Source organism: Mustela nivalis (genome assembly GCF_964662115.1).
Source record: "Mustela nivalis genome assembly, chromosome: 8".
NCBI classification, from domain to species: domain Eukaryota; kingdom Metazoa; phylum Chordata; class Mammalia; order Carnivora; family Mustelidae; genus Mustela; species Mustela nivalis.
The window spans coordinates 58,291,838-58,314,703 of record NC_139027.1 but is presented as its reverse complement, the minus strand read 5'-3'; the positions used below and the strand labels follow the sequence as shown (position 1 = coordinate 58,314,703).

The 22,866-nt window shown below is 37.7% G+C and overlaps 1 protein-coding gene across 1 annotated transcript; it reads left to right on the top strand.

Annotated features, from left to right (window-relative positions):
* The first annotated feature begins 107 nt into the window (after nt 1-107).
* Nucleotides 108-18,984, top strand: MDH1 (malate dehydrogenase 1). Its single transcript, XM_082746700.1, has 9 exons — nt 108-608; nt 5,888-5,986; nt 6,622-6,718; nt 9,134-9,309; nt 11,097-11,219; nt 16,782-16,958; nt 17,452-17,565; nt 18,132-18,221; nt 18,646-18,984. The coding sequence occupies exons 1-9, from the start codon at nt 606-608 to the stop codon at nt 18,769-18,771; spliced, it is 1,005 nt and encodes a 334-aa protein (XP_082602826.1). The 5' UTR covers nt 108-605; the 3' UTR covers nt 18,772-18,984.
* The last annotated feature ends 3,882 nt before the right edge of the window (nt 18,985-22,866 follow it).

Here is a 22,866-nt window from a genome sequence, read left to right as displayed (position 1 = left end):
CTTAGCAACTTGCGAAGCCTTCCAGCCTTAGCAACACGTCAATTCCGCCCGCCCCTACGGAGTGTGAAGAGTTTTAAAGAGACTCTGTTTCCGGGTCGAGCCGATTTTACGCAGCGGAAGGTCTCTTTACCTCCCACTTTTACCCTTGGGGTAAGATAAGTCTCACTCACGCACAAGTGGGTGATGTAGCTTAAGGGTCTGTATCTCCTCCCTCGCCTTCCACGTGCCTCCCCTCCCACCAATTATTGGGCGCCAACAAGCAGGTCCTCCCCGCCCCAAGCACAAATCTTCAACTCATCGCTGCCCTCCAATCACAGCGGCCCGCCCTCGGGGACTACTTTGCAATCGATGAAGAGCGCAGGGAGAAAGGCGTGATCGAACCTCTGACCTCGGGAAGTGTAGTTCAACACTTGAAGGAAATGCGTTGAAGAATGCGCCATAATCCGGCTACGTAAACTACAGCTCCCAGAGGGCGCTGCGGTTGGGAGAAGAACCGTTTCTTTCTAAGAGCGTTCGCCCTCCCCAAGTCAATTCCGCAGTAGAGGTGACCCGATTCCCTGAGGCTCTTTTTACAGGTGCTGGAATTGTTCGCGCTCTTCTTAATCATGGTGAGTGTTAGCCCCTAGATCTTACTTACCCCCGACCTAAGCGCCCCTGTGTGGGGTTTCCTGCATTTGAAGGATTTGTGGGGCGGGGGCGGCTGTGCAAAGCACTGTCTTTCGAGCCCTTTGGAAAAACCCGACTCATCTTTTGGGGACTGTCGTAATGACCCAATAATTGGGAAGGGGTTGGTTTCCACCTGGGGAGCTCTTACGAGGGCTCTGGAGAAATTTGTCCTTGGAGAGGTTTGATCTCAGTCCTGCTGCGTAGCGTGGGTGCAAAATAAGCTGCAGGTTTTCTCCAAAGCACGATACCAGGGTTTGATAAGGATGATAACGTTTGACTGGGGAGGCGGGGGTGTTGGGTCCTAACTTTTTTTTTTTTTTTTTAATTGAGTCAACGGTATTTTTAAGGGCTTTTGTCACAAACCCCTTGAAAGCAGAAGGCCCTTAGTTATAGATTGTGCTTACCAGGTACTTCAGACTGCGATCGACATTTTCAAGAGCCGTGTTTCCGCCATATCTGATTTCATAAAATGTTATTTAAAACCTGTTCATTGATGTCCTTTTGTAATGACAGAATGTGTTGCAGTGATGGCATCACTAGCCAAATAACTAGTGCAGATGTTCTTTGTTGATTTGTAGGTTATGAATTCTAGAGCCACTTCTCTTAATGTTACACAATGTAACCATCTTGTGAAGGTCAGGATACCTAGATCGTCACATCTTGTCTCTCCTGAAAGGGGGTGGGGGGAGGCTGGTGAGGGAACTCTGACGTATGAATAATCTGCATGGTGTTTGAAGGTGAAATTTGACACCAGACAAATTTCTCTAGTACTTTTATTTATAGTTGAAGTTATTCTTCCCCGTTATCTCAAAATACTGAGGTAGGTGGGGATTATGGGGAAATGTTTGAATGAATTGGAAATTTCCAGAACCTGGAAAGACATATTTTTAAGGCAAGGGTATCATTGCCTCCTCCACCTTTATAAGGGGCCAGTGGGGACAGCTACTAATTCTCAGTCAATGTTAAGCCTCAGTTTCCTACCTATAATTTAAATGATTTCAGTGGTCTCTGACTTAAGAAACTTAGCAAGAATGCAGAGGTAACAGAGAACCTGAGACTTCATAATTTTGGAACTGGATGGGACCTTAAAGATCATTTTGATGAATTTCCCCCTACTTCATATATTAAAATTGACATTATTGAAACCCAGAGAGAACGATTTCCTCAAGGTCATACAGCAGTTTGCCCCAAGAGCCTTACAGCTCTTTCCGTCATACCATATTGTCCAATACAGACAATTACCAAGTCATTTTGAAATTTTATTTTCCGTAGCTGAGGTTCTGGAGGAACATACAAATTCATATTGCAAATACAAACCAAAGTATTTAATCAGCATTTATATTACCTGATAGCTTTATTCCCTGTAATTCATTATATTGGAATTCTAGAATTAGAAGGGAATTTGGAAATTATTTACTCTAATTTTAAAAGTTAGCCCAGTGACATTAAATGATTTTCGCAAGGTCACAGGGAGAATCCTGGGCCCCCATTCTTTTGTTGTTTTGCAACACAGTAGATAAGACAGGTCTCACCCTTGGAAGGTCACTTGGGCACCAGATAACACCGATGTCCCTAAGAAAGAACACTCCTGTCAGTTTACTGAAACTGACAGCCCTCTCAGGTGACTGAGAATCTCCTTGCCTCCTCAGGAGACCATGTGAACAATCACTGAGTTTAAAAAGAGTCATCTTTTGTAAGCTGTTCAAAGCAGTTTTTTTGTTTTTTTTTTTAAGAGGAAATAGGGAAGGACACCAGGGATTAACTGTATGAAGGAATCTGAATGATAGTTTCTTTTTTATATTACAGAAATATATGTAAATTATAAAGTAAAAAAAGGAATACGTGGGGTTTTTCTGTAGAATAACAGAAAGAACACTTATATTCAAGCTTTACCACTGAGACTTGAGCACATGCGCAAGGCAGTCTGAATCTGCAGGAAGGTCATTAGAGCCCTGCCAAGAGCAGAGACATTCCTCCTTTGGATCTTGGCCGACTGCCCAGATATCTAAGCAAAGAATAGTAACCTGTCTTCACACTGTAACATTGTAGAAAGTCAGCAGGAATCTCCCACCCTCCTGTTATTCTACTGCAATGTTGCAAAGAGCAAAAAAGAACCAAATAGGCTCATCCTTTCCCATTTCATAATCAAACATTCAGGCATTTACTAGGCTTCATCCTACTTTTAGTAAGATAGAATTACCTGTGAAAATAACTTGTTCGTAGATCTAGAGGAAGGAAACTGCTGAGATGGAATTAGCAGCTCTTCATTAGCTGGCCACAAGCACTTCACTGAAGACTGTGATACTGGGAGCACATTTTTTTTAGCAGCTAAACCTAAGATTGACTACATTATTGTGTTCTAACCATCTACCTGTAATCTTTACAGATTGTTATACTCTTCCCCCTTATTTCTTATCTTGGCTTGCTTTACATTCAAGTAGCATGTGTTTATAGTTTTCTTAACCCTTTTATTAATTCAGCAAATACTTGTTGAACACTGTAATGGAGCACAAATTTGAGGCAAAGGCAGACTGCCCTCATAGCAAGGCAGTGGTGGTTCACAGTCTAGTAGAGAGTAACATAGAAGTAGAACACCACAGGGTAGAAGAATCCTTAGAGGAAAATTCTGTGGTGACAGAGATCTATAATTCTAGTATTGGTGACATACGAGATCTATAATTCTAGTATTGGTGACATACTGTTCTTAATGCTTTTTATGTTAACTCTCAATCTGTACAACTACCTTATTTGTTAGGTAGCTGCTATCATTGTGTGGTTCACAGTCTAGTAGAGAGTAACAGACATAGAAGTAGAACACCACAGGGTAGAAGAATCCTTAGAGGAAAATTCTGTGGTGACAGAGATCTATAATTCTAGTATTGGTGACATACTGTTCTTAATGCTTTTTATGTTAACTCTCAATCTGTACAACTACCTTATTTGTTAGGTAGCTGCTATCATTGTCTCCACTTTACTGTGAGGAAACTGAATGCAGCGGCTAAGTAACTTGTGAAAAGCACACAGCTGATGGGTTGTAAAGTCAGGATTTGAACCCAGAACATCCAGCTCTAGAGGCTATCTCTCTACTATACTCTGCCACCTCTCTAGACCTCTGTTTTAGAAAATTGGGCTATCCTCTTGTTTCCTGCATATAGTTTACTAATGGATTATCTGGCTTGATAATAGTACCAGGTACATAATAGAGATCCAGTAGTGTATCATTTAATGAATGAAGTAAGATAACAGTTTATCAATTGATTAATAAAACTATATCATTAGAACTAGGACTTAATTTTCCTAACTATAGCTGGAATTATTGTGATCTCTAAGTTTCCAACCCTCTCATTGCAAGTATATATGAATAAATTATCTTAAACAGTTTTTTAGAGCATGTTAGGATTGCTTCCAAACAACTCTTTTACATTTCCAAGTTTGGGGTAGTGATTTTACAAGATCCAGCCATTTCTTCATCAAGTATTTGAGCTCCAGCTATGTGGCAGGCATTGTTGTAGGCAGTTGGAATACAGTAGTAAATAAAACAGACAAAGCCCCTGTCCTTAAGGAGCTTGCATTCTAAAAAGAAATTCTTTAAAATTTAGAAATTAGAATTTAAAAATACAGAATTTAGAAATTCTTCCTCTGTTCCCTTTTTCTCACCTACTCCAAGGGAAGAGGGGAAAATGACAGAATTAAAAACATGTAAAGGCCATATGATGAAAAATAACCATATATGATAACTTTAGCATTCCTTATAAACCTGACATCTGTTTGGAAACATAAGACTGTCTTGGGGGGGGGGAGGTTTATTTGGGGAATTACCGTATTTTGTCTTGTTAGGGGTATGAAGGCCTAGGGGAAAAGTTGGAAAAGAAAATGGGGAAGAGACTCAGAAGGTCAGGGAGTAAACTCTCCGTAGTTTTCTCCTTTTTTGCACTCACATCCTGGTCACTCATCTGTAAGGAAGAAATACATACATAGTCTGCTACATACAGATTCATTTCTCTACGGCAGTTGGCACTTCTTTCCTTAGAGTTTTTTCCTTTGATTTCTCTGGGTGTCAAATTGCTAAATACTTCTGACCTTCAGAGGTTAGGATTGGGAGGTCATAGCACATAGTCTCCTTCCATCCCAAAGACATGACTCACCTGGAAAAGGAAATTGTAAATATAAAGAAATCAAAGACTTCTGCCCCATTCATTTCAGTGGACCACTTCTCTCGTGCAGGTAACAATAGAGGTGACTCCGTGAAAGTCCATTTACACAGTATTGTCAAGGAAAGGAACAGTCCACCTTGTTCAGATTTGTACATCTAATGTATCCATTAAGTTTCCAAACATTTGTGTTCAGCTCTTTTTAATATAAATATTTCTGTCTTTTTAATTATCTGAGCTGCTTTTTTTTAGTGACTCCGGATCATCACTTTGAATATTGGTTATTATTTGTGTCCATATGTCTGTATTTTGTTCAGGGTCTGTTGAGGTCTATAAAACAACTTCTGTTACAACTATTATGCTCTTTGTACTTCCTCTCTTTTAAAATTACTTTTCTTTTGGAATCAGGTTGTCAAAAGTTTCTATATTGTCATAATAGTTATTTAATGGTAAAATTTATAATAATCCAGTATTCTCTAGCTTATCTTTCTCCTTAAATAAAAAATACAGACTTATTTTTCCTCCTTCAGGTAGTCAAGTCAAATCATTATTAGTAGTTTTATTAAAACTTCTGACTCATTGTAAGTGGAAAATTTTAACTAACCACTGTCACTTGTCTTCCTGGTGTGAGGGATTCTATTTTAGCAGATGGGGAGTGGGGGGATTTGCATAAGAGGATTTATGAGGTTCTAGTTGCTGCCAGAGTTTGTATCACCATATAAGGCACATCAACTCTTTTGGGCCTATTTCAGTGGCAAAATAGCTTTGACGAGATGGATAAGATTTTGTAAGTAACTCCAGGATAACATGAGAGTTAAGTAACACTGCATAAATATCTAGCCAAAGGACACATGTTCCAGAAGTTGCTCAGCTGATTTGTGCATGCTGTATTTACTGGGACAAGCCCGGAATAAGTTATCTTCCACTAAGCCAAATGTGAAGAGACTTTAAAATTTTACATAAACTTCTGAAGTATGGGGTTGTCTTATTATAGAGAAAACCCTGAATGTCTTTAGGGCAAAATAGCATTTTAAAATAAGATGTTAATTAATGCGTCTCTTTCATTACAGTCTGAACCAATCAGAGTCCTTGTGACTGGAGCAGCTGGTCAAATTGCATATTCCCTGCTGTACAGTATTGGAAATGGATCAGTCTTTGGTAAAGACCAGGTAGGGGAACTACCTATGAACTGCAAATCAAAATAAGAATAATATCAATAAACCCTGTATTTAGTTTCAAAGAAATATTTTAATGACGAAAGGGATGGGTTATCCCAATAATTATACGGGGCATACTGCTATAAATATAAGCTGGTATCTTATTTGTATGTACCCCTCCAGCCATTGAAAATGCTTTGCGTATTAACTATTCTGCATATTTTATTTAGTTGACTTGGTTCAGCCATCAGATAGTGGTCTCTGGAAGATTTTCCCTGGTAACAGTAACTACTAGGGTAGGGAGAGTCATGTGGGAGAGAAAGTCGCTGAATTAGCACTAACTTATTGATAAATGGTCTTTAGACCCAAAATAGTCAGAAGGCAGATCTGCTTTCCAGTTTAAAGAGACGCCCCCGGTTCTTTTTTTTTTAAAGTATAATGACACCCCCTTTTCTTACTCCCTTAATTCCACTAAAATCCTTTCTTAAGTGTGCATTTATTTCTTCTCTTCACCCATAGATATTAAGTTCATCCCTCATGTCAGATAATATTTAGCTTTCCTTGAACTAAAATTTACAAGAGGACTTTTTTGTGACTAAATGAATAACCTACACTGACAGATGTTGTCCTTACTATTTACTTGGCAGCCAATAATTCTTGTGCTGTTGGATATCACACCCATGATGGGTGTCCTAGATGGTGTCCTAATGGAACTGCAAGACTGTGCCCTTCCCCTCCTGAAAGGTGAGTTGGGGGGGTGGAGGATAAAAGGATTTTATAGTATTTTATGTCTTTCAAAAAACAGATTTAGATTTTTAACTAGCCTCTCAATTAGAAACTATTTCAGAAAAGTGTTTTTTGTTGTTTTTTGAGCTACAATTATTTGGTAAGATGTATACCAAGAATATGTAAGGGTAAAAGCAAGAAGTAACCAATGTCAGTTAAGAGACGATGCTTTTTTCCAGCATTCTTATAATTTACCTTACTAATTAAGGATAATGTTGCATAAGGGTTATACACTTGAGATTATCTGCATTGTGTTTTGAAATGTATTTAAAAAGCAGTAGCAATGCCTAAATTATGCAGCTCTAAATGATGTCTTCCAGACTTATATGTTACCCTGAGGCTAGAAATTGTTTGGTCCCTCACATATAGTCCTAACCCACAGCTGGTCATCAGATTGAGATACAGCATAAGTTGTCCTAGTCATATGCTGCATAGTTTGAAAAAGCCCATGAGGGTTCTGCTAAGAGCCTTTAGGAATCATTGAAATATTACACAAATGTAAGATAGAAGTCTTAAATTTGATTGACGACTTCATTCAAATGTCAGGTCAACTTGTAAACTAATTTGAATATTTTTCTTTAGGTATCCCTTCATTATTATCATTTTTTTTTAGTAAGGATTAATTAATAATGCTCTCCCAAGTTTGCACAAGCAAAATATATACACATCCAATGCTCAGAGGGGTGCCTGGGTGACACAGTGGGTCAAGTGTCCACCTCTTCTTGGTTTCAACTTGGGTCATGGTCCTGAGTTCTGCATCAGACCACCCTCAACAGGAGTCTCTCAATCTTTCCTTCTCCCTCTATCCTCCCCCCACATATTGCATGTTTGTGGCTCTCACTTTCTCTCTAAGATAATAGGTGAATAAATCTAAAAAAAAAAAAAATGTTCAATTCATATGTCCATTCAATAAACATTTACAAAGGGGTACTCTCTTGTCTGAATCATTTTGGTGCATAGTTATATAAGAGAGTGCTTTGCCCTGCCAAGCTATTCTGCTGGCTCCCTTTCCTCATGCTCTCTTTCTTTTTTTAAACTGAAGTATAGTAGACATACAACTCACCCTCTATTTCCGAATCAGCTTTATTGCATTGTCACATTTTTATTCCTTTCTCTGCTGAGTTCTTTTGCTCTCTAATGGGTTCAGGTTACAGTCAGCTTGTCTTTAGTCAGCTGTGAATATGACAGGGAGTGTAGAGTCTGCAAATAAGTATTCATGGCTGGGAAGAAGATTCCCCTTACCAACTGGTGTTTCTTTGTATACCTGCTGGGAGCTCTACAGCAGCCTTACTGTAACACAGTTTGACTCTCCTAAAAACTTACCAATGACAATGCTGAATCCTGGTTGGCTTAGTCCATTTGGGCTACTATAACAAAAATACCATAGACTGAGTTGCTTATAAACCACAAAAATTTAATTCTCATAGTTCTGGAGGTTAGGAAATCAAGACTAAGGCATATTCACATTCTGGTGAGAGACCATTTCCTGGTTCCATCTTCTTCCTGTGTCCTCAAGACAGAAGGGGTGAAGAATCCCTCTGAGACCTCTTGTAGAAGGCCATTAATCCTATTCATGAGGGGATCTACCTTTATAACCTAATCATCTTCCACAGGCCCTGCCTTATAATACCATCACATTGGGGATTAGGTTTCAACCTGAATTTTGTGAGGAACAGAAACATTCAGTCTATAGTACTGGTCATGGCATTTTTAATATGGTCAGTAAAGGGGAGTGATGACTTATGTTCTTTAATCAAAGAGTAAGTAGTATATATTTACTGGGCTAGCACAGGAAATAGTGGTTGACCTCTTGACCAGCCTGGGCTGGAATTACAGGTTCACTGCTTTTTTATGGCAGATTAACCTCCTTAAACCTCTTTGTCTTCATAAAATACTAAGAATAAATTTGATACAACAAAATTTGTAGTGTTATTCCTGGCATGAAGCTTCTCAATAAACATTATTTTGAATCTGTGATTGATATCTTAGATCTTAAAGTAATCACAACTTAAAGGTTAGGTAAATTAATTTCTCCTATCATGTTATTGGTAGTTGGTTTGAATAACAAATGTTGCACAGAGTTGAAAGTTTATATTGTGTTTTGCATCATACCTGATCATAGAACAAAAGCTGTAGAGTTTTCAAACTTGAAATGATTACTGAAATAGGAAAAGCAAAATTAATTTACATTTTATTATGTTTGTTGATTATATAACTTTTCCTTTCTTAGGCCCCTGAAACTTTTATCATTGTGATATGTAAAGTAAACATTTGCTACAAAGTGAAAGAATTACTGGCTAGGTTGAGTGTGAAAAAGAAAACCTCAGACTTTGGTGTTTCAGTAGCTCTGCATATTTATTGCCCTGTTCACAGATGTCATTGCAACAGATAAAGAAGATGTTGCCTTCAAAGACCTGGATGTGGCCATTCTTGTGGGCTCCATGCCAAGAAGGGATGGCATGGAGAGGAAAGATTTACTTAAAGCAAATGTGAAAATCTTCAAATGCCAGGGTGCAGCCTTGGAGAAGTATGCCAAGAAGTCAGTTAAGGTGACCAATACAGTATTTTATGGGGTTTCTATTATCAGCATTTGAAATTTCTTTTTTTAGCATTTAAGTAAAGACAAAATACTTGCTTTCTCCCCCATTACTTTTCTGCAGCGGTCAGTAAATACAGATAGAGTTTTACTTGATAAGCTCTCCTTTTCTGAGTTTTTTTTTTTATAATGTAGAAATCTTTATTTAGAGGTTCTCAAAAATATTTTGTCCATTACTGTGATACGGAAATTTACTATTAATTTACAGTCCTATAGAGAAGGCACAGAACCTTCTGGTGCCTTTTTGATGCATGGGAATATTTGTTCAGATGTTTGGATTTGTGTGTATGATGATAGGGAGAGATGGCTGTAAGCTGTGTTCTCAGCATTGAGATGGTGACTTCTGAAATGCTCAGATTTTTCTTAATCCAGAGATATTTGATATACTTGTCTTTTGAGGAGTTGGTTGGTATTACTTCCTCTCTTTGTGTGGAAGCTACTTTAGTTTCTGAATTTGCCTTACTTAATATTACATTAAGGCCTCTTTTTACCAAATAAGTAAGCAAAAAGGCTTGTTGGTTAGAGGTTTTACTGATTTTGTTAGACTTATTCTTCCCAGTCCTGACTTTAAACAAAGGTAAAAGAAAATGTTTAAGATTTTAAAGTTGCCAGTTACAATGTTCTGTTACAATATTTTATACATACCTGAATTTTTGCTTCCTGTAGAATTCATCTTAAATAGCGTACTTTTATTTTCTGTAATCATTAACAGAAAATAGTAGAAATGAGTAGAAATTCATGGGTCTCTTAATAAAAAATGACAGCATTGTTTGGACTGATCCAGGCTGCTTAGAGCTGTGCTGCTTGCACTATAATCACCTCTCAGCTAAGTATCCTTTTTGGAAAAATATTTACTGACACTGGGGGCATTAGAGTATCAGATCTTTAGCTTGTTCTCCAATGGGCCAGAAAGACTAAGGGTACTGTGTGTGTGTAAAGGGAGAGAAATGGAAAAAATTAGGAAATCTGGGTAAAGAGGATGTGGGAGATAGTCTTTGTAATAAGCTCACAGCTTTTCGGTAACTTTGACATTATTTCCCAGTAAGTTTATAGTTTTATTAAAGAATCTAAAACTTAAAAGGTTAAGTACATGTGGACATCTTCCTATACTGTATTATAATATAGTATATCCTGTACTTCCCCAGTTTAAAAAAAAAGTAGCCTGAAGTACTTTCTGCTAATGATTGATTCAAAAGGTATAGAGTGGATAGGACTTGGTAATCTGTATTCTAGCAAACCCCAGTTAATTCTTAGGATTAGGCAAGATTAAAAATTTCCTCTAATTAATAAAAAGAAATTACTGTCCTAAAGTTAAACTGCTCAAGTCGAATTTCTTTCTTGGACTGGTTTTATAAGAAGGAAAATTTTATGAATGAATTGTTCTCTCAGAGCCTTTGATTGCGTGTTTGTGTGTCGTGTGTGGTAAAGAGATAAATGCTCTGTCTCTGTTCTGGCACAAAACAAAATGGATAGACATGTACCTTTGGTCTTGCATGCTGCAACCTGGAAAGCAACTTGTGTACATGTTGGTAGCTTTATTAAAGAAAGACATGTTTCAGTAATCACACCAGACACCAGCAGTGGAGTGGAAATACTATGGAAACTATAGTGGTAACTATACTTAGCTCATACAAACTTGATACAAAGGCTACATGTTACACATTTATCAGTCATATTCTAAGATAGTTTAGTTCATCAATTTATGATGTGTAACTTCACTGTGCCTCCCATATATCCTAGGTTATCGTGGTGGGGAACCCAGCCAATACCAACTGCCTGACAGCTGCCAAGTCGGCACCATCCATTCCCAAGGAGAACTTCAGTTGCTTGACTCGTCTGGATCACAACCGAGCTAAAGCTCAGGTAGAAAAACACCTTTTAAAATCTTGAATTTTCAGCTTTAAAACCTTTTTCTCACACTTTTGAAGTAGCTAATGCTTACTTTTTTGTTTTTGTTTAGTAGGAAGCTATTCTTTATTTTTAAGATTTTTATTTATTTATTTGACAGAGAGAGATCACAAGCAGGCAGAGAGGCAGGCAGAGAGAGAGGGGGAAGCAGGCTCCCCGCTGAGCAGAGATCCCAATTCAGGGCTTGATACCAGGACCCTGGGATCATGACTCAAGCCAAAGGCACAGGCTTAACCCACTGAGCCATCCAAGCGCCCCCAAGTAGAAAGCTATTCTAATTTGTTAGGAAGTCTTTGCATCTAGACTCTTAAGGAGGCTGAACTTTTACTTAATTTTCTCAACTATAGTTCATTTGCTAACTATGCCAAAATACTGTTCCTAATGTCCTCTTGCTACAGGGGTTAAAAAAAAAAAAAAAAACAGTCATTAGGGGCGCCTGGGTGGTTCAGTCATTTAAATCTCTAACTCTTGATTTTAGTTCAGGTCTTGATCTCATCAGGGTTATGAGTTTAGACCCTCCCTGGAGCTCCATGCTGTGCATAGAGCCTACCTTTAAAAAAAAAAAAAAAGAATTGGTTATTAGTATAATTAATAGGACAATACATAGTTTATTTTTTCCAGATATATAGAACATTATAAAAAAGATTTGAGCTTTTTGTGTTTTGTGTGGTTCTGCTTCCTTTTTCCCTATAGCTAACCCAGCAGATTCAGATTTTTTAATGTTTAATTTTATATTTAATTTTATTTTTATATCTTTTTAATGTTCTACATGTTCCCATAAAACATTCTACTTTGAACTATTTAGAAACTAAATTTTAATTGTTCTCAAGTTTCCTTACCCCTTGGAGGTTTAGATAAAAGTGCCAAGGGGTCAGTGACCAGTAGCTCTTCGAAAAATGAGGCGCCACCTCTGATCATTTGTGCTGGTTTCCTAGGCTTTCTGGGGTCTAGATGATCCCAGTGTCCCTGAAAGCCATAAAAGAGTTCTAGTTTCTTGGACATAACTTCTTTCCTTTTTCCCTAGCAACTTTCTGGCCATACCTCCTCATCCACAGGTCATCACTATTAGATAGGTCTTTGAATTCAGTCCTTTTTCTTCTAAAGAAGACAGTTTTGTTTAGTTTGAAGAAAACATTTTATCAAAAGATGGTGTGAGGTCTAAGTTGAAAAACCACTGCTTTAAACTGAGAATTGATCATCTTCCAGCTTTGGAGTTACCCAGTAACAGAGAAAAGAATTGACATTTTGTTAAGCCTCTACCCTAAGCTGAATGCTCTGTGTGTAACTTATCATTTCATTTTTCTAATACCTATATGAGATAGGTCATTATCTCTGTTTTATACACAGAAACCAGAAGCCCCGAATGGTCTGGGATCATAGTCATATAGCTAGTAAATGATGAAGCCAGCTAGATTTGCCTGACTCCAAAACCCTTAGGTGTGTTCTTACGTAAAGAGATTATGTGGCCTAAGTTCACTTACTGGCTCTGTGACCTTGAGGAAGTGTATTCAAGGTATAAAATGGGATAATACTTCTACCTCAAAGGGAAGTTATGTGGATTAAATGAGATAAGATCTAAGTTAAGTTCTTTTATGGTACCTGTCACATAATAAAACTCAATAAAGATTGGCTGTATTTAGTAGTAATGATTTTTATTAGCAGTATTATTTTTTTTTTAAGACTTTATTTGACAGAGATCACAAGTAGGCAGAGGGGCAGGCAGAGAGAAAGGTGAAGGGAAGCAGGCTCCCCACTGAGCAGAGAGCCCGATGCGGGGCTTGATCCCAGGACCCCAAGATCATGACCTGAGCTGAAGGCAGAGGCTTTAACCCACTGAGCCACCCAGGTGCCCCAGCAGTGTTAATTAAGAGGCCTATAACTAAGAGTTGAGAAGAACCACACCTCATATATCTCCTTGAAAATTCCATTAATTTAGAAGGTCGTTAGATAATCTGTTAGGTTGTAGATCTTTCCTGTGGGGCTTTAGGCTGTGAACTGGGTCTTTTTCCTTACTTTTTAACTAAAGTTGAGGCGGGTAGAAAGAATGGGAGTTCATTTGAATAAGTGGAGGCAGGAGATTGTGTACTACAAAACAGTCATGAAGGAAAAGATGGTTTTAGGTGGTACATTTGTAGGTTCTAGATGGCCAGATGGTAACTTACTTGCAACAACGGAAAAGAGGTAAAATGACTCCACTGAAAAACTTGGTTTTTGCTGTTTCAACTGAGGCATTGGTGAAGGCAGGCACTGGAAAATTCTGCTTCCAGAGGTACTACTAAGTGACACTTTGTCCCAGTGCCCAAAACAGTTCTCCCTGTAAGGGCAAAAGTCTGAGAGAGGAAAGAGAGAAGTAGTAGTCTTGTTAGACTTTAACTTGGCATATGTTCCAGTATGTCAGTCTGGCATAGTGAGAACTTTTGGCAAGTTTTTAAAAAAGCAGTTTCTTCTTCCTGTAGGAGTTGTTCATCCAGTGAGAAAAATAACAAGCTCAAAGACTTAATTTCTTACATGAATGTTGCTAGCCTTACATAATTTATTTTGGAAATCAGAAGACCTAGCTCCCTAGTGACTGTTTATCACCTGCAGAATCCCCCTGTGTATTTGTAAACCAGAGCTGCATATGAATGCCAACAGTTTTGGCAGTTTTATTTTGGCAATAAAACTAATAGCTGGTATGGGGGTGCAGAAGAGCAGGAGGAATTACTGGGCTGGAGAATTAGTCCAAAACTGTTTAACAGAACTACATGTTAGACGTGAAAGGTCGAAGGGAGCAAGGAAGTGGAATCCTGGATACATGTTAATTTAGACTAGCTCTAATATGAATGAAATTCAGAGACTGCATCTGCAAAGTATTGACTTTGCTATCCATTCAGAAGTAAATTAGCTGAGTGGATAAATAAAATAAAATAGAATAAATAAAAAGAGGAAGTAGGCAGCAGGACAAAGAAAGTAAGGAGTTTCCTGTAGCTTCATCATACTTTGGAGCAGTTAGGGCTGACATTCAGCAAAATTACAGGTTCTAAGTTCTTGGTAATAGACATCTTGGGTTACTTGCCTTGGGTAAATTTTCCGTTTTCTCTGTGATACTAGCTAAATAGAAGTAAGGGCAATTCTTCCCAAGTCCTTGAAGGTCATGGCACACACAGAATATGGTACTTCACAGCACACCACTGTGCCTGCACCACTAAGCAGATGGGTTGCTGGATTCTCTAGAAACCAACTGTCCAGCTAATTAGTGAGACTAAATGGTAAATAGCCGTAATACTTACAGAACTCTAGATGAAGCAGGGTTTAGCTGAGAAGTGATTTTAAATATCAAAAACAGATTTTAAGAGAATTAAAATCATTTAACTATTCTAGGATTTAAGAAGTCTCAACATTAGGGTCATAGTGAAAGTAAACACAATTGGATTCTTACTTGACTGAGTAAATTGGTATAAAGATGACTCAAGTCACTGCAAACATTTCAGGTATTGGCCTTTTTCATCAGTATCTTTTTTGTTTGGTTGGTTGCTGTTTTGTTCTTACTTTTTATTTTGTTGTAATTATAAACTCAGAAGTTAAATAGTACAGAGAATCCCATGTCCCCATAAACTCACTTCCCCCATCAGTAACATGTTCCATGTCTATAGAGCTTTTTTAAAACTAGGAAATTGACTAAACTACACACAACACTGTTAATAGATTCACTCAGATTTCTACAGTTTTTACATTCATTTCTTTGTCTTTAATCACATACGTAGATTACTATACTCACCACAGAACTGTTTGATGACCCATAAGAAAACCTCCTAATGCTGCCTCATTATAGTTATGCACTCCCTCTCCATTCCTGAGCTCTAACAACCATTTATCTGTTCTTCATCTTAATTAATTTGGTCATTTTGAGAATGTCACAAAAATAGAATCATGTTATAAAAAATAAAAAATTTAAAAAAAAATAGAATCATGTAGTGAGGAAGAGACCTTTTGAGACTGACTTTTTTCATGCAAAAACAGTGAACTCTGGTGCAGCTATTTTTTTCTCCCATTTTTACCATAATATAAAAGAAGGAAAAATCGCCCACAACGATACACTGACACATCAGCTCATAAAATCATAAAAAATTTTTTCCAAAACATACCCTTCTGGTTCATCACAGTTCTGCTATCTAAGAACAAATTATGCATACAACTAACCGTAATTTCTTTTTGCACATTCCCTTTTTAGGTGAATAACAAAATAAGTGAACTGATTTTGATCATTTATATCTTTTTTTTAATACTTTATTTATGTATTTGACAGAGAGAGAGATCACAAGTAGGCAGAAAGCAGGCAGAGAGAGGGGGAAAGCAGGCTCCCCACCGAGCAGGAAGCCCGATGCAGGGCTCGATCCCAGGACCCCAAGACCATGATCTGAGCTAAAGGCAGAGGTTCAACCCACTGAGCCACCCAGACACCCTATTTATATCTTTTAAAAACATAATTTTCGAACTTTATCTGTGGATAGTGTACTACACTATATAATTGATAGTCATGTGACTATAAGGCATGCAGGATCTTTTTTTTTTTTTTTTTTTTTTTAAGATTTTGTTTATTTATTTGACAGAGATCACAAGTAGGCAGAGAGGCAGGCAGAGAAGGTGGGGCGGGGAGCAGGCTCCCCGCTGAGCAGAGAGCCCAATGTGGGACTCAGTCCCTGGACCCTGAGATCATGACCCGAGACGAAGGCAGAGGCTTAACCCACTGAGCCACCCAAGCGCTCCGGCATGCAGGATCTTAAAGTGATTTTTATTTGTTTGCTTTTTACATTTTTAAAATATGTTTTTAAGTAATCTCTACATCTAACATGGGGCTCGAACTCAGGACTCTGAGGTCAAGCGTCACATACTCCCCCAACTAAGCCAGCCACGTGTCTTCTTAAATGCTTTTTAAACCTATAGCTAGAAACTGTCATATTTAGTATCATTTTAGTATTTTATTTAAACTCTTTCCTTTGGTTTCCTAATCTGTAAATTGAAGACAACTATACTTTTAGTAATCTGAGCCTCTTTCAACTCTAAAATTCCATATTTAAGATCACTTGATTTAGGTATGTGGTAAAAAAAATTTCACCTAAATATGGAGAAATTCCCATACTCGAACCTGATTGCTCAGAAGTGCTGAGGAGACATCTCCAAGTAAATACAACAAAACAAAGGTCACATCTATATATTCTTAAGCTCTTGCTTGGTGTTTTATGTTGGCATTTTGTGTTTAATAAACCGCCTGTACTGATAAGTTCATCATAAACTGTAGGATGCTCTCTGCTCTTAAATATTCTAGCCTGTGATGTTTCAGGTTCACATTTTGTTTATACTGCTAAGCTTTGACGAAATTACCGAGCAATATTTCTTTCTTTTTTTTTTTAATACAGATAGATAAAACTTGTGGGTTCTCTTGAAGTTTCAGAGGCCTTTAAAGATGTTTGTCAGACAGGCACAGTTTGAAATAAAAAGCATTTGTCTTAGTAATGCATTTGTTTTCTATTTCACTAGATTGCTCTTAAACTTGGTGTGACTTCTGATGATGTAAAGAATGTCATTATCTGGGGAAACCATTCCTCAACTCAGTACCCAGATGTCAGCCACGCTAAGGTGAAACTGCAAGGAAAGGAAGTTGGTGTTTATGACGCTCTAAAAGATGACAGCTGGCTCAAGGGAGAATTCATCACCGTAAGAAAAATCTCTTAACAGCCAAGCATAAAGAACTCTGGAGAGAGACACCCCATTGCTGACCCCAAGTGTCTCTCCATTTGGCGGCATGTTTCTCAAGGAGAGCAGGCCTTTCACGGTTTTTCTGATGACTACATGCAGAGCCAGTCATGATCCTATCTGATTTGATCTGCTGTGTGGCGGTCAAGATTGGTTGCTAAAGTGGGGAAAAAACTAGAGTTCCTTCTAGTCCTCCAGTTAATCTTTATAAAGAGATCCATTTCTCCACACAGAGTGTAGTAAACTTCCTATGTGAATTTGTAGTTTTCTTTTTTCAAAAAGATACACTTGTAACTGAAATAGGTTGGTAAGGCCCATGCTGGGTAATTGTATGATTTTGGGAGGGGAATACATTAAACTGTAGCTGCGGTCTCTCACTCCAGGGTTAGTTTGGTAGTGATGAAAATTGTCCTTTCATGATCAAGTAATGCTGTCTCTGCCTGTCCCCAACCAGACTGTGCAGCAGCGTGGTGCTGCTGTCATCAAAGCTCGAAAGCTCTCCAGTGCAATGTCTGCTGCAAAAGCCATCTGTGACCACGTCAGAGACATCTGGTTTGGAACCCCAGAGGTGAGGACTCTATGATTTGCACACGCCACTCTTTGATTTTTGTCCTCTGATGCTGTGATATGAAAAGAACATAACCTTGCAGTTAGGCAGGTTAGGTTTATATCCCAGATCAGCTGCCTATGAGCTGAATAATCTTGGGAAAGTTAATTAACCTTTGGTTATCTTTTATGTGGCATTCGCCTTAGGGTTGTTAAGGATTAGATGAGAGAACTGGAAAACACCTATTACACCTGGTGGACGTGGGGGGTTTTTGGGGTTTTTTTGTTTGTTTGTTTGTTTGTTTGTTTTTCTTAAAACTTATATTGGGCCAGAGCTTCCTCATTTATAAAATGAGGATTATGTTTCTCTGGCTTACTTTACAGGGATTAGGAGAGTGGAGTGAGATAATACCCATAAAAGTTACCCTGTCAGGGATGTGCCTGGTGATGCTTCCCTATACAGTATTAAAGTTACACACGTGGTAAGAAAGCATCACCAGGTTTAGTTTTTTTAATTCATGTGTCATTTGGTTGCAAAACTAATCCCTAAGCACCCCAAGAATGTAAAACATTGATTCTTATTTTCAGGGAGAATTTGTGTCCATGGGCATTATCTCTGATGGCAATTCCTATGGTGTTCCTGATGATTTGCTGTATTCCTTCCCTGTTACAATCAAGGTAAAGTATTTTGGGGTTATTTCCCTCTGTCCCATTCTGAGAAAGTAGTTGCATGTTTTTATTAATACTGGTATAATTTAGGAAGTTCTTCCTTTACTAAATTAGACATTTTTCTCAACTTCAAAATTCTACAAAGCACAACTTCGGGTTACTAAAAGATTCAATCTGGAAAGCAAGATTCAACTTTTGATATTACATACTTTGTTATCATGACTCTAATACTGTATATCTATCAATAGTACCTTACTTTTTAAGTGTTGAACTTTTATCAGAATTATCTGTTAAGATCTGGATTTTGATTTCTTTAAATCAGTCTTTATAAACAGATACTCCTGTAGCTTTAAGTTCAATCTAAGTTGTTGCTTGCTGGAAGATCAGTTCTAATTTAATTGTAAATCTTTTATATGCAATTATTTCCAAACAGAACAAGACCTGGAAGATTGTTGAAGGTCTCACTATTAATGATTTCTCACGTGAGAAGATGGACCTGACTGCAAAGGAACTGGCAGAAGAAAAAGAAACTGCTTTTGAGTTTCTTTCTTCTGCCTGACTAGACAATCATTTTGATGTTACTAAAGGCTCTAAAGCTGAAGAATCTAAATGTCGTCTTTGATTCTAGTACCAAATAACAATAATGTTAAACTTAAATTACTTGTGAAAAACACCACATTTGAAAGATTGTGTGCTTCTTGGTATAAATTTGTGACAGTTTATCATCATGCTGTTAGTGCCGCATCCTAAATAAAATATATATTCAAATGAAGATGACTCAGACTCTTACTTCCAGCTAACATTTCATCGCTCTTCAAAAAGCAAACTTGCATGTTTCCCAGCTTGGGGTTATTTTTTTTTTAAACTAGAGGAAGGTAGTAAAGACAGAAAATGTTAAAAAGTAAAGGATAATTCTCTTCTATTCAATTTATTTTTTTATTTTTTTTTTTAAGAGGGAGCAGGATGAAGGGCAGAAGGAGAGTGAGAGAAACTCAAGAAGCAGGCTCCACGCCTGGTGCAGAGCCCCTCACAGGGCTCGATCTCACAACCCTGAGGTCATGACCTGAGCCAAAGTCGAGAGTCAGGATCTTAACTGACTGAGCCACCCAGGCACCCCTCTCTTCTATTTAAATAGGATAGGAAAATCGCCTTGATAATGAATCCATCTACTCAAGAATATATTTTTAAACATTATCTACATTAGGCTATTAAATACTCAACAGTTTTTATATCTTGAAGGTTAGTTCATACTTTGTGGCTAATGTAATTTTAACATTATCTGTTAAGTAGGTTGCAGAAATACTATTACCAGTTTAAAGCCATTTGATGAAATTACAACAATCATTTTTCATGATGAAAGGAAAAGTAATCTTCCCTTGATGTATTACCATATAGCAGATAAGGAATAATTTACATTTCATAACTGGTAAATGCCACAGAAATGTATGCTAGTGGGAATGTTCTCGATCTAAGCTTATAACTAGTAACAGTATTGTTCAAAAAATTAGTCTTTTTTTCCAAAATTCATCAGGACAGAGACCTCTATCTTTTCATTCTTGTACTTAATTCATTGTACATAATAGACAATATCCTAAATTTCTCAGTGCCTAGTCTAGTGTTCTTCATGGGTACTCAAATACTTATTTGGATTTGTAACATAAAACTACCCATATCGGGGCACCTGGGTGGCTCACTTGATAAACGTGTGCCTTTGGCTCAGGTCATGATCCCAGGGTCCTGGAATGGAGCCCTTCATCAGGCTCTCTGCTGGGTGGGCTTTTCCCTCCCTCTCCCACTCCTGCTTGTGTTCCCTCTCTCGCTGTGCCTCTGTCAAAATCTTAAAAAAAAAAACAAAAAAACAAACTACCTATACCATTTCATATTTCAGATGTAGAAAAAAGAAACCAGTGAGTAAAAAGTGGTTTTAGAACTGTTGTTAATCAGATACATAAAAACAAAATTTCATATGAATCCATTTAGGTTTTATATAAAGGAAGCATGAATGTGTTCCATTTATTAAATTATTCTCTCTCAGTTCCAAATACACCCTTCTATACTTGCTTATGATACCGAGTTGGGACTCTGCAAACGTCTTTACCAGCTGCTCCTTGAGTTAAAAACCTGCCAAGAAAGGGTACTAGAAGAAGCCCAGCAGACTGAGGAGGAAGAAGGAACATATTCTTGCTCCTCCTTGTTGGCTTCTTTTATCATTACCTTCACTCCACTTGATAAATAAGCCAGAAAACAAGTCAAACTTGTCTTTAAAAGAACAATTAATGGGAAGCATGAAGGCAAATAATTTAATGTACATTTTTTAAATGTCATATGAAGAAAAAATGGACACAAGTTACAAGAGCTAGAACACATGATAGAACTGGAAGATGTATAAATAAAATTACTCAATAATGTGTCCACATCTATTTTGTCATCCATTTGTGTGAACTGGCCTATTTGATTCTATAAATTAACATCAACAACATCCCTAAAATCAGGGGTCACATAATCAAATAGTAACAAGGCTTTGGAGAGATCTGGTAGATTACTTGTAGAAACAGTTTCTCACCAACTGCTTCTGAAGCATGACTTTTTGTCTGAATATTCACATTGGGAAGCTGATCACCTCTATATGCTATTTCTTTAGGCTATTCACTCTGTCACCTTAACCAAGAGAGCAAAGCATTTTATTGAGTCCTCTCAATGGACTTCCCAGGCACAGGAAATTGTGCCCTTAAGAATAAGCATGACAATTTGTGAAAAGCCCAGGCCTTTTGTAAGGATTTTACTAGAACTTTATGAGAACTTGAGGAGAAGACACATGGGTGAATTACAGAGCAAAAGACATTACATGTTAATGCAACAAAGCTGGATTCAAAAATTTTCCAGAAAAGGTACAATCTGAATAAACCTTAGGAGAGAACTGGCCTCTGCAGATCATGACCCTGGTAATGTTTACTAAACAACAGAAATAGCAACAGCTTTTTTTTTTTTTTTTAAGATTTTATTTATTCATTTGACAGAGATCACAAGTAGGCAGAGAGAGGAAGGGAAGCAGGCTCCCTGCTTAGCAGAGAGCCCAAAGCGACATGGGCTCGATCCCAGGACCCTGAGATCATGACCTGAGCTGAAAGCAGAGCTTAAACCCACTGAGCCACCCAGGTACCCCATAGTAACAGCTTTTTCAGAAAAATTTAAAGAAAAAAATTTTTTTAATTGTTAAGAAAGCATAAAGAAAGGGATGCAAAAGCTCTACCGGTTAAATCATATTTTTCATAAAAGTAATAGATACTTGTCAAAATCAGTGAAATGGCATTAAATGAATACCAAAAGCTCCTTCTGTAGATAAGTGCTTGAAAAAAAGAGTTTGGGGGGGGGCAGCTCCCATGGGTAAATGCTTGGAAAAGGGGGTTTCTTTCCGGGAAGGGGCCTGCTGGGTGGCTCAGTTAGATAAGCATCTAACTTTTGGTCTGGTCTTGATCTGGTCATGAGTTTAAGTCCCGCACTGTGCTCCATGCTGGGCAAGGAACCTACTTAAAAAGGTGGGGTGGGGTGGCCTAAACTTCCAGGAAGAAAAAATACAAACCCATAGATTTACTTCAAGTGGTGTTTTTCTTTTCTGGAGTGAGGGCTATATAGAGAAAAGAACTTATTTTACTCACCTACTCCTCCTACCCACCTAAAGCCCATTTTTGTCTTCCTGTCTGTAATACAGAAACATTTAATACATAACTCAAGTATATATGTGGGTATGTGTTTATCTTCCCCTTTCTGTACATAAATTATACTAAGTACACTCTTCTGCACTTTGTTTTTTTTGTCCCTCAATAATATATTTTAGTGCTATATTATTCCTATAGAGCTGCCTCATTCATTTGAACAGCTGTGTAGTATTCCATTAAATGGATATGTTAACTTTATATAGTCAGTTACCAGTTGATAAACTTTTAGGTTCTTTCCAGTCTTTTACTACTATAAAGAAGCTGCACTAATTATTTAAGTAGGCTATTTCACACACACATAAGTATATACATGAGATAAATTATTGAAAGCATAGTGGATTTTTTTTAATACTGTTGAATCTGATTTATTTTAAAAGCAACAGCCCTCTGGGTCCTATAGTATTATATTTAATAGTACATTTTAATTGGCTTTGTTTTAAACTCCTTTTTTTTTTTTTTTTTTTTTCCTTTTAATGAGACCTTGGTTAAACCAGCCACAATATTTCTCAAGAAATGTTGACCAGGGACAAAGTCTATTAGAAGATACCTTTTGGGGGTGCCTGGGTGGCTCAGTGGGTTAGGCCGCTGCCTTTGGCTCAGGTTGTGATCTCAGGGTCCTGGGATCGAGTCCCACATCGGGCTCTCTGCTCAGCAGGGGGCCTGCTTCCCTTCCTCTCTCTCTGTGATCTCTTCCCTTCCTCTCTCCTACTGTGATCTCTCTCTGTCAAATAAATAAATAAAATCTTTAAAAAAAAAAAAAAGAAGATACCTTTTGGTATGTAAACTAAAGAGGGTTGCTATGAAAAACAAAAAGCAACAAGTAGATTAGAAGGAAGAAATTGGAATAAGAACCCATGATCTTTATGGCTTGTAAATAATCTTAACAAAACTGGAAACCTATCCATGTTTTGGTTTCTGCATATTGATTGGTTACTACA

Bases quoted from the DNA above. Each gene is read 5' to 3' on its own strand.
- MDH1 (XM_082746700.1), top strand. The intron at 5,987-6,621 runs GTAGGGGAACTA...TTTACTTGGCAG, and splicing joins CAGTCTTTGGTAAAGACCAG to CCAATAATTCTTGTGCTGTT. The intron at 18,222-18,645 runs GTAAAGTATTTT...ATTTCCAAACAG, and splicing joins CCTTCCCTGTTACAATCAAG to AACAAGACCTGGAAGATTGT.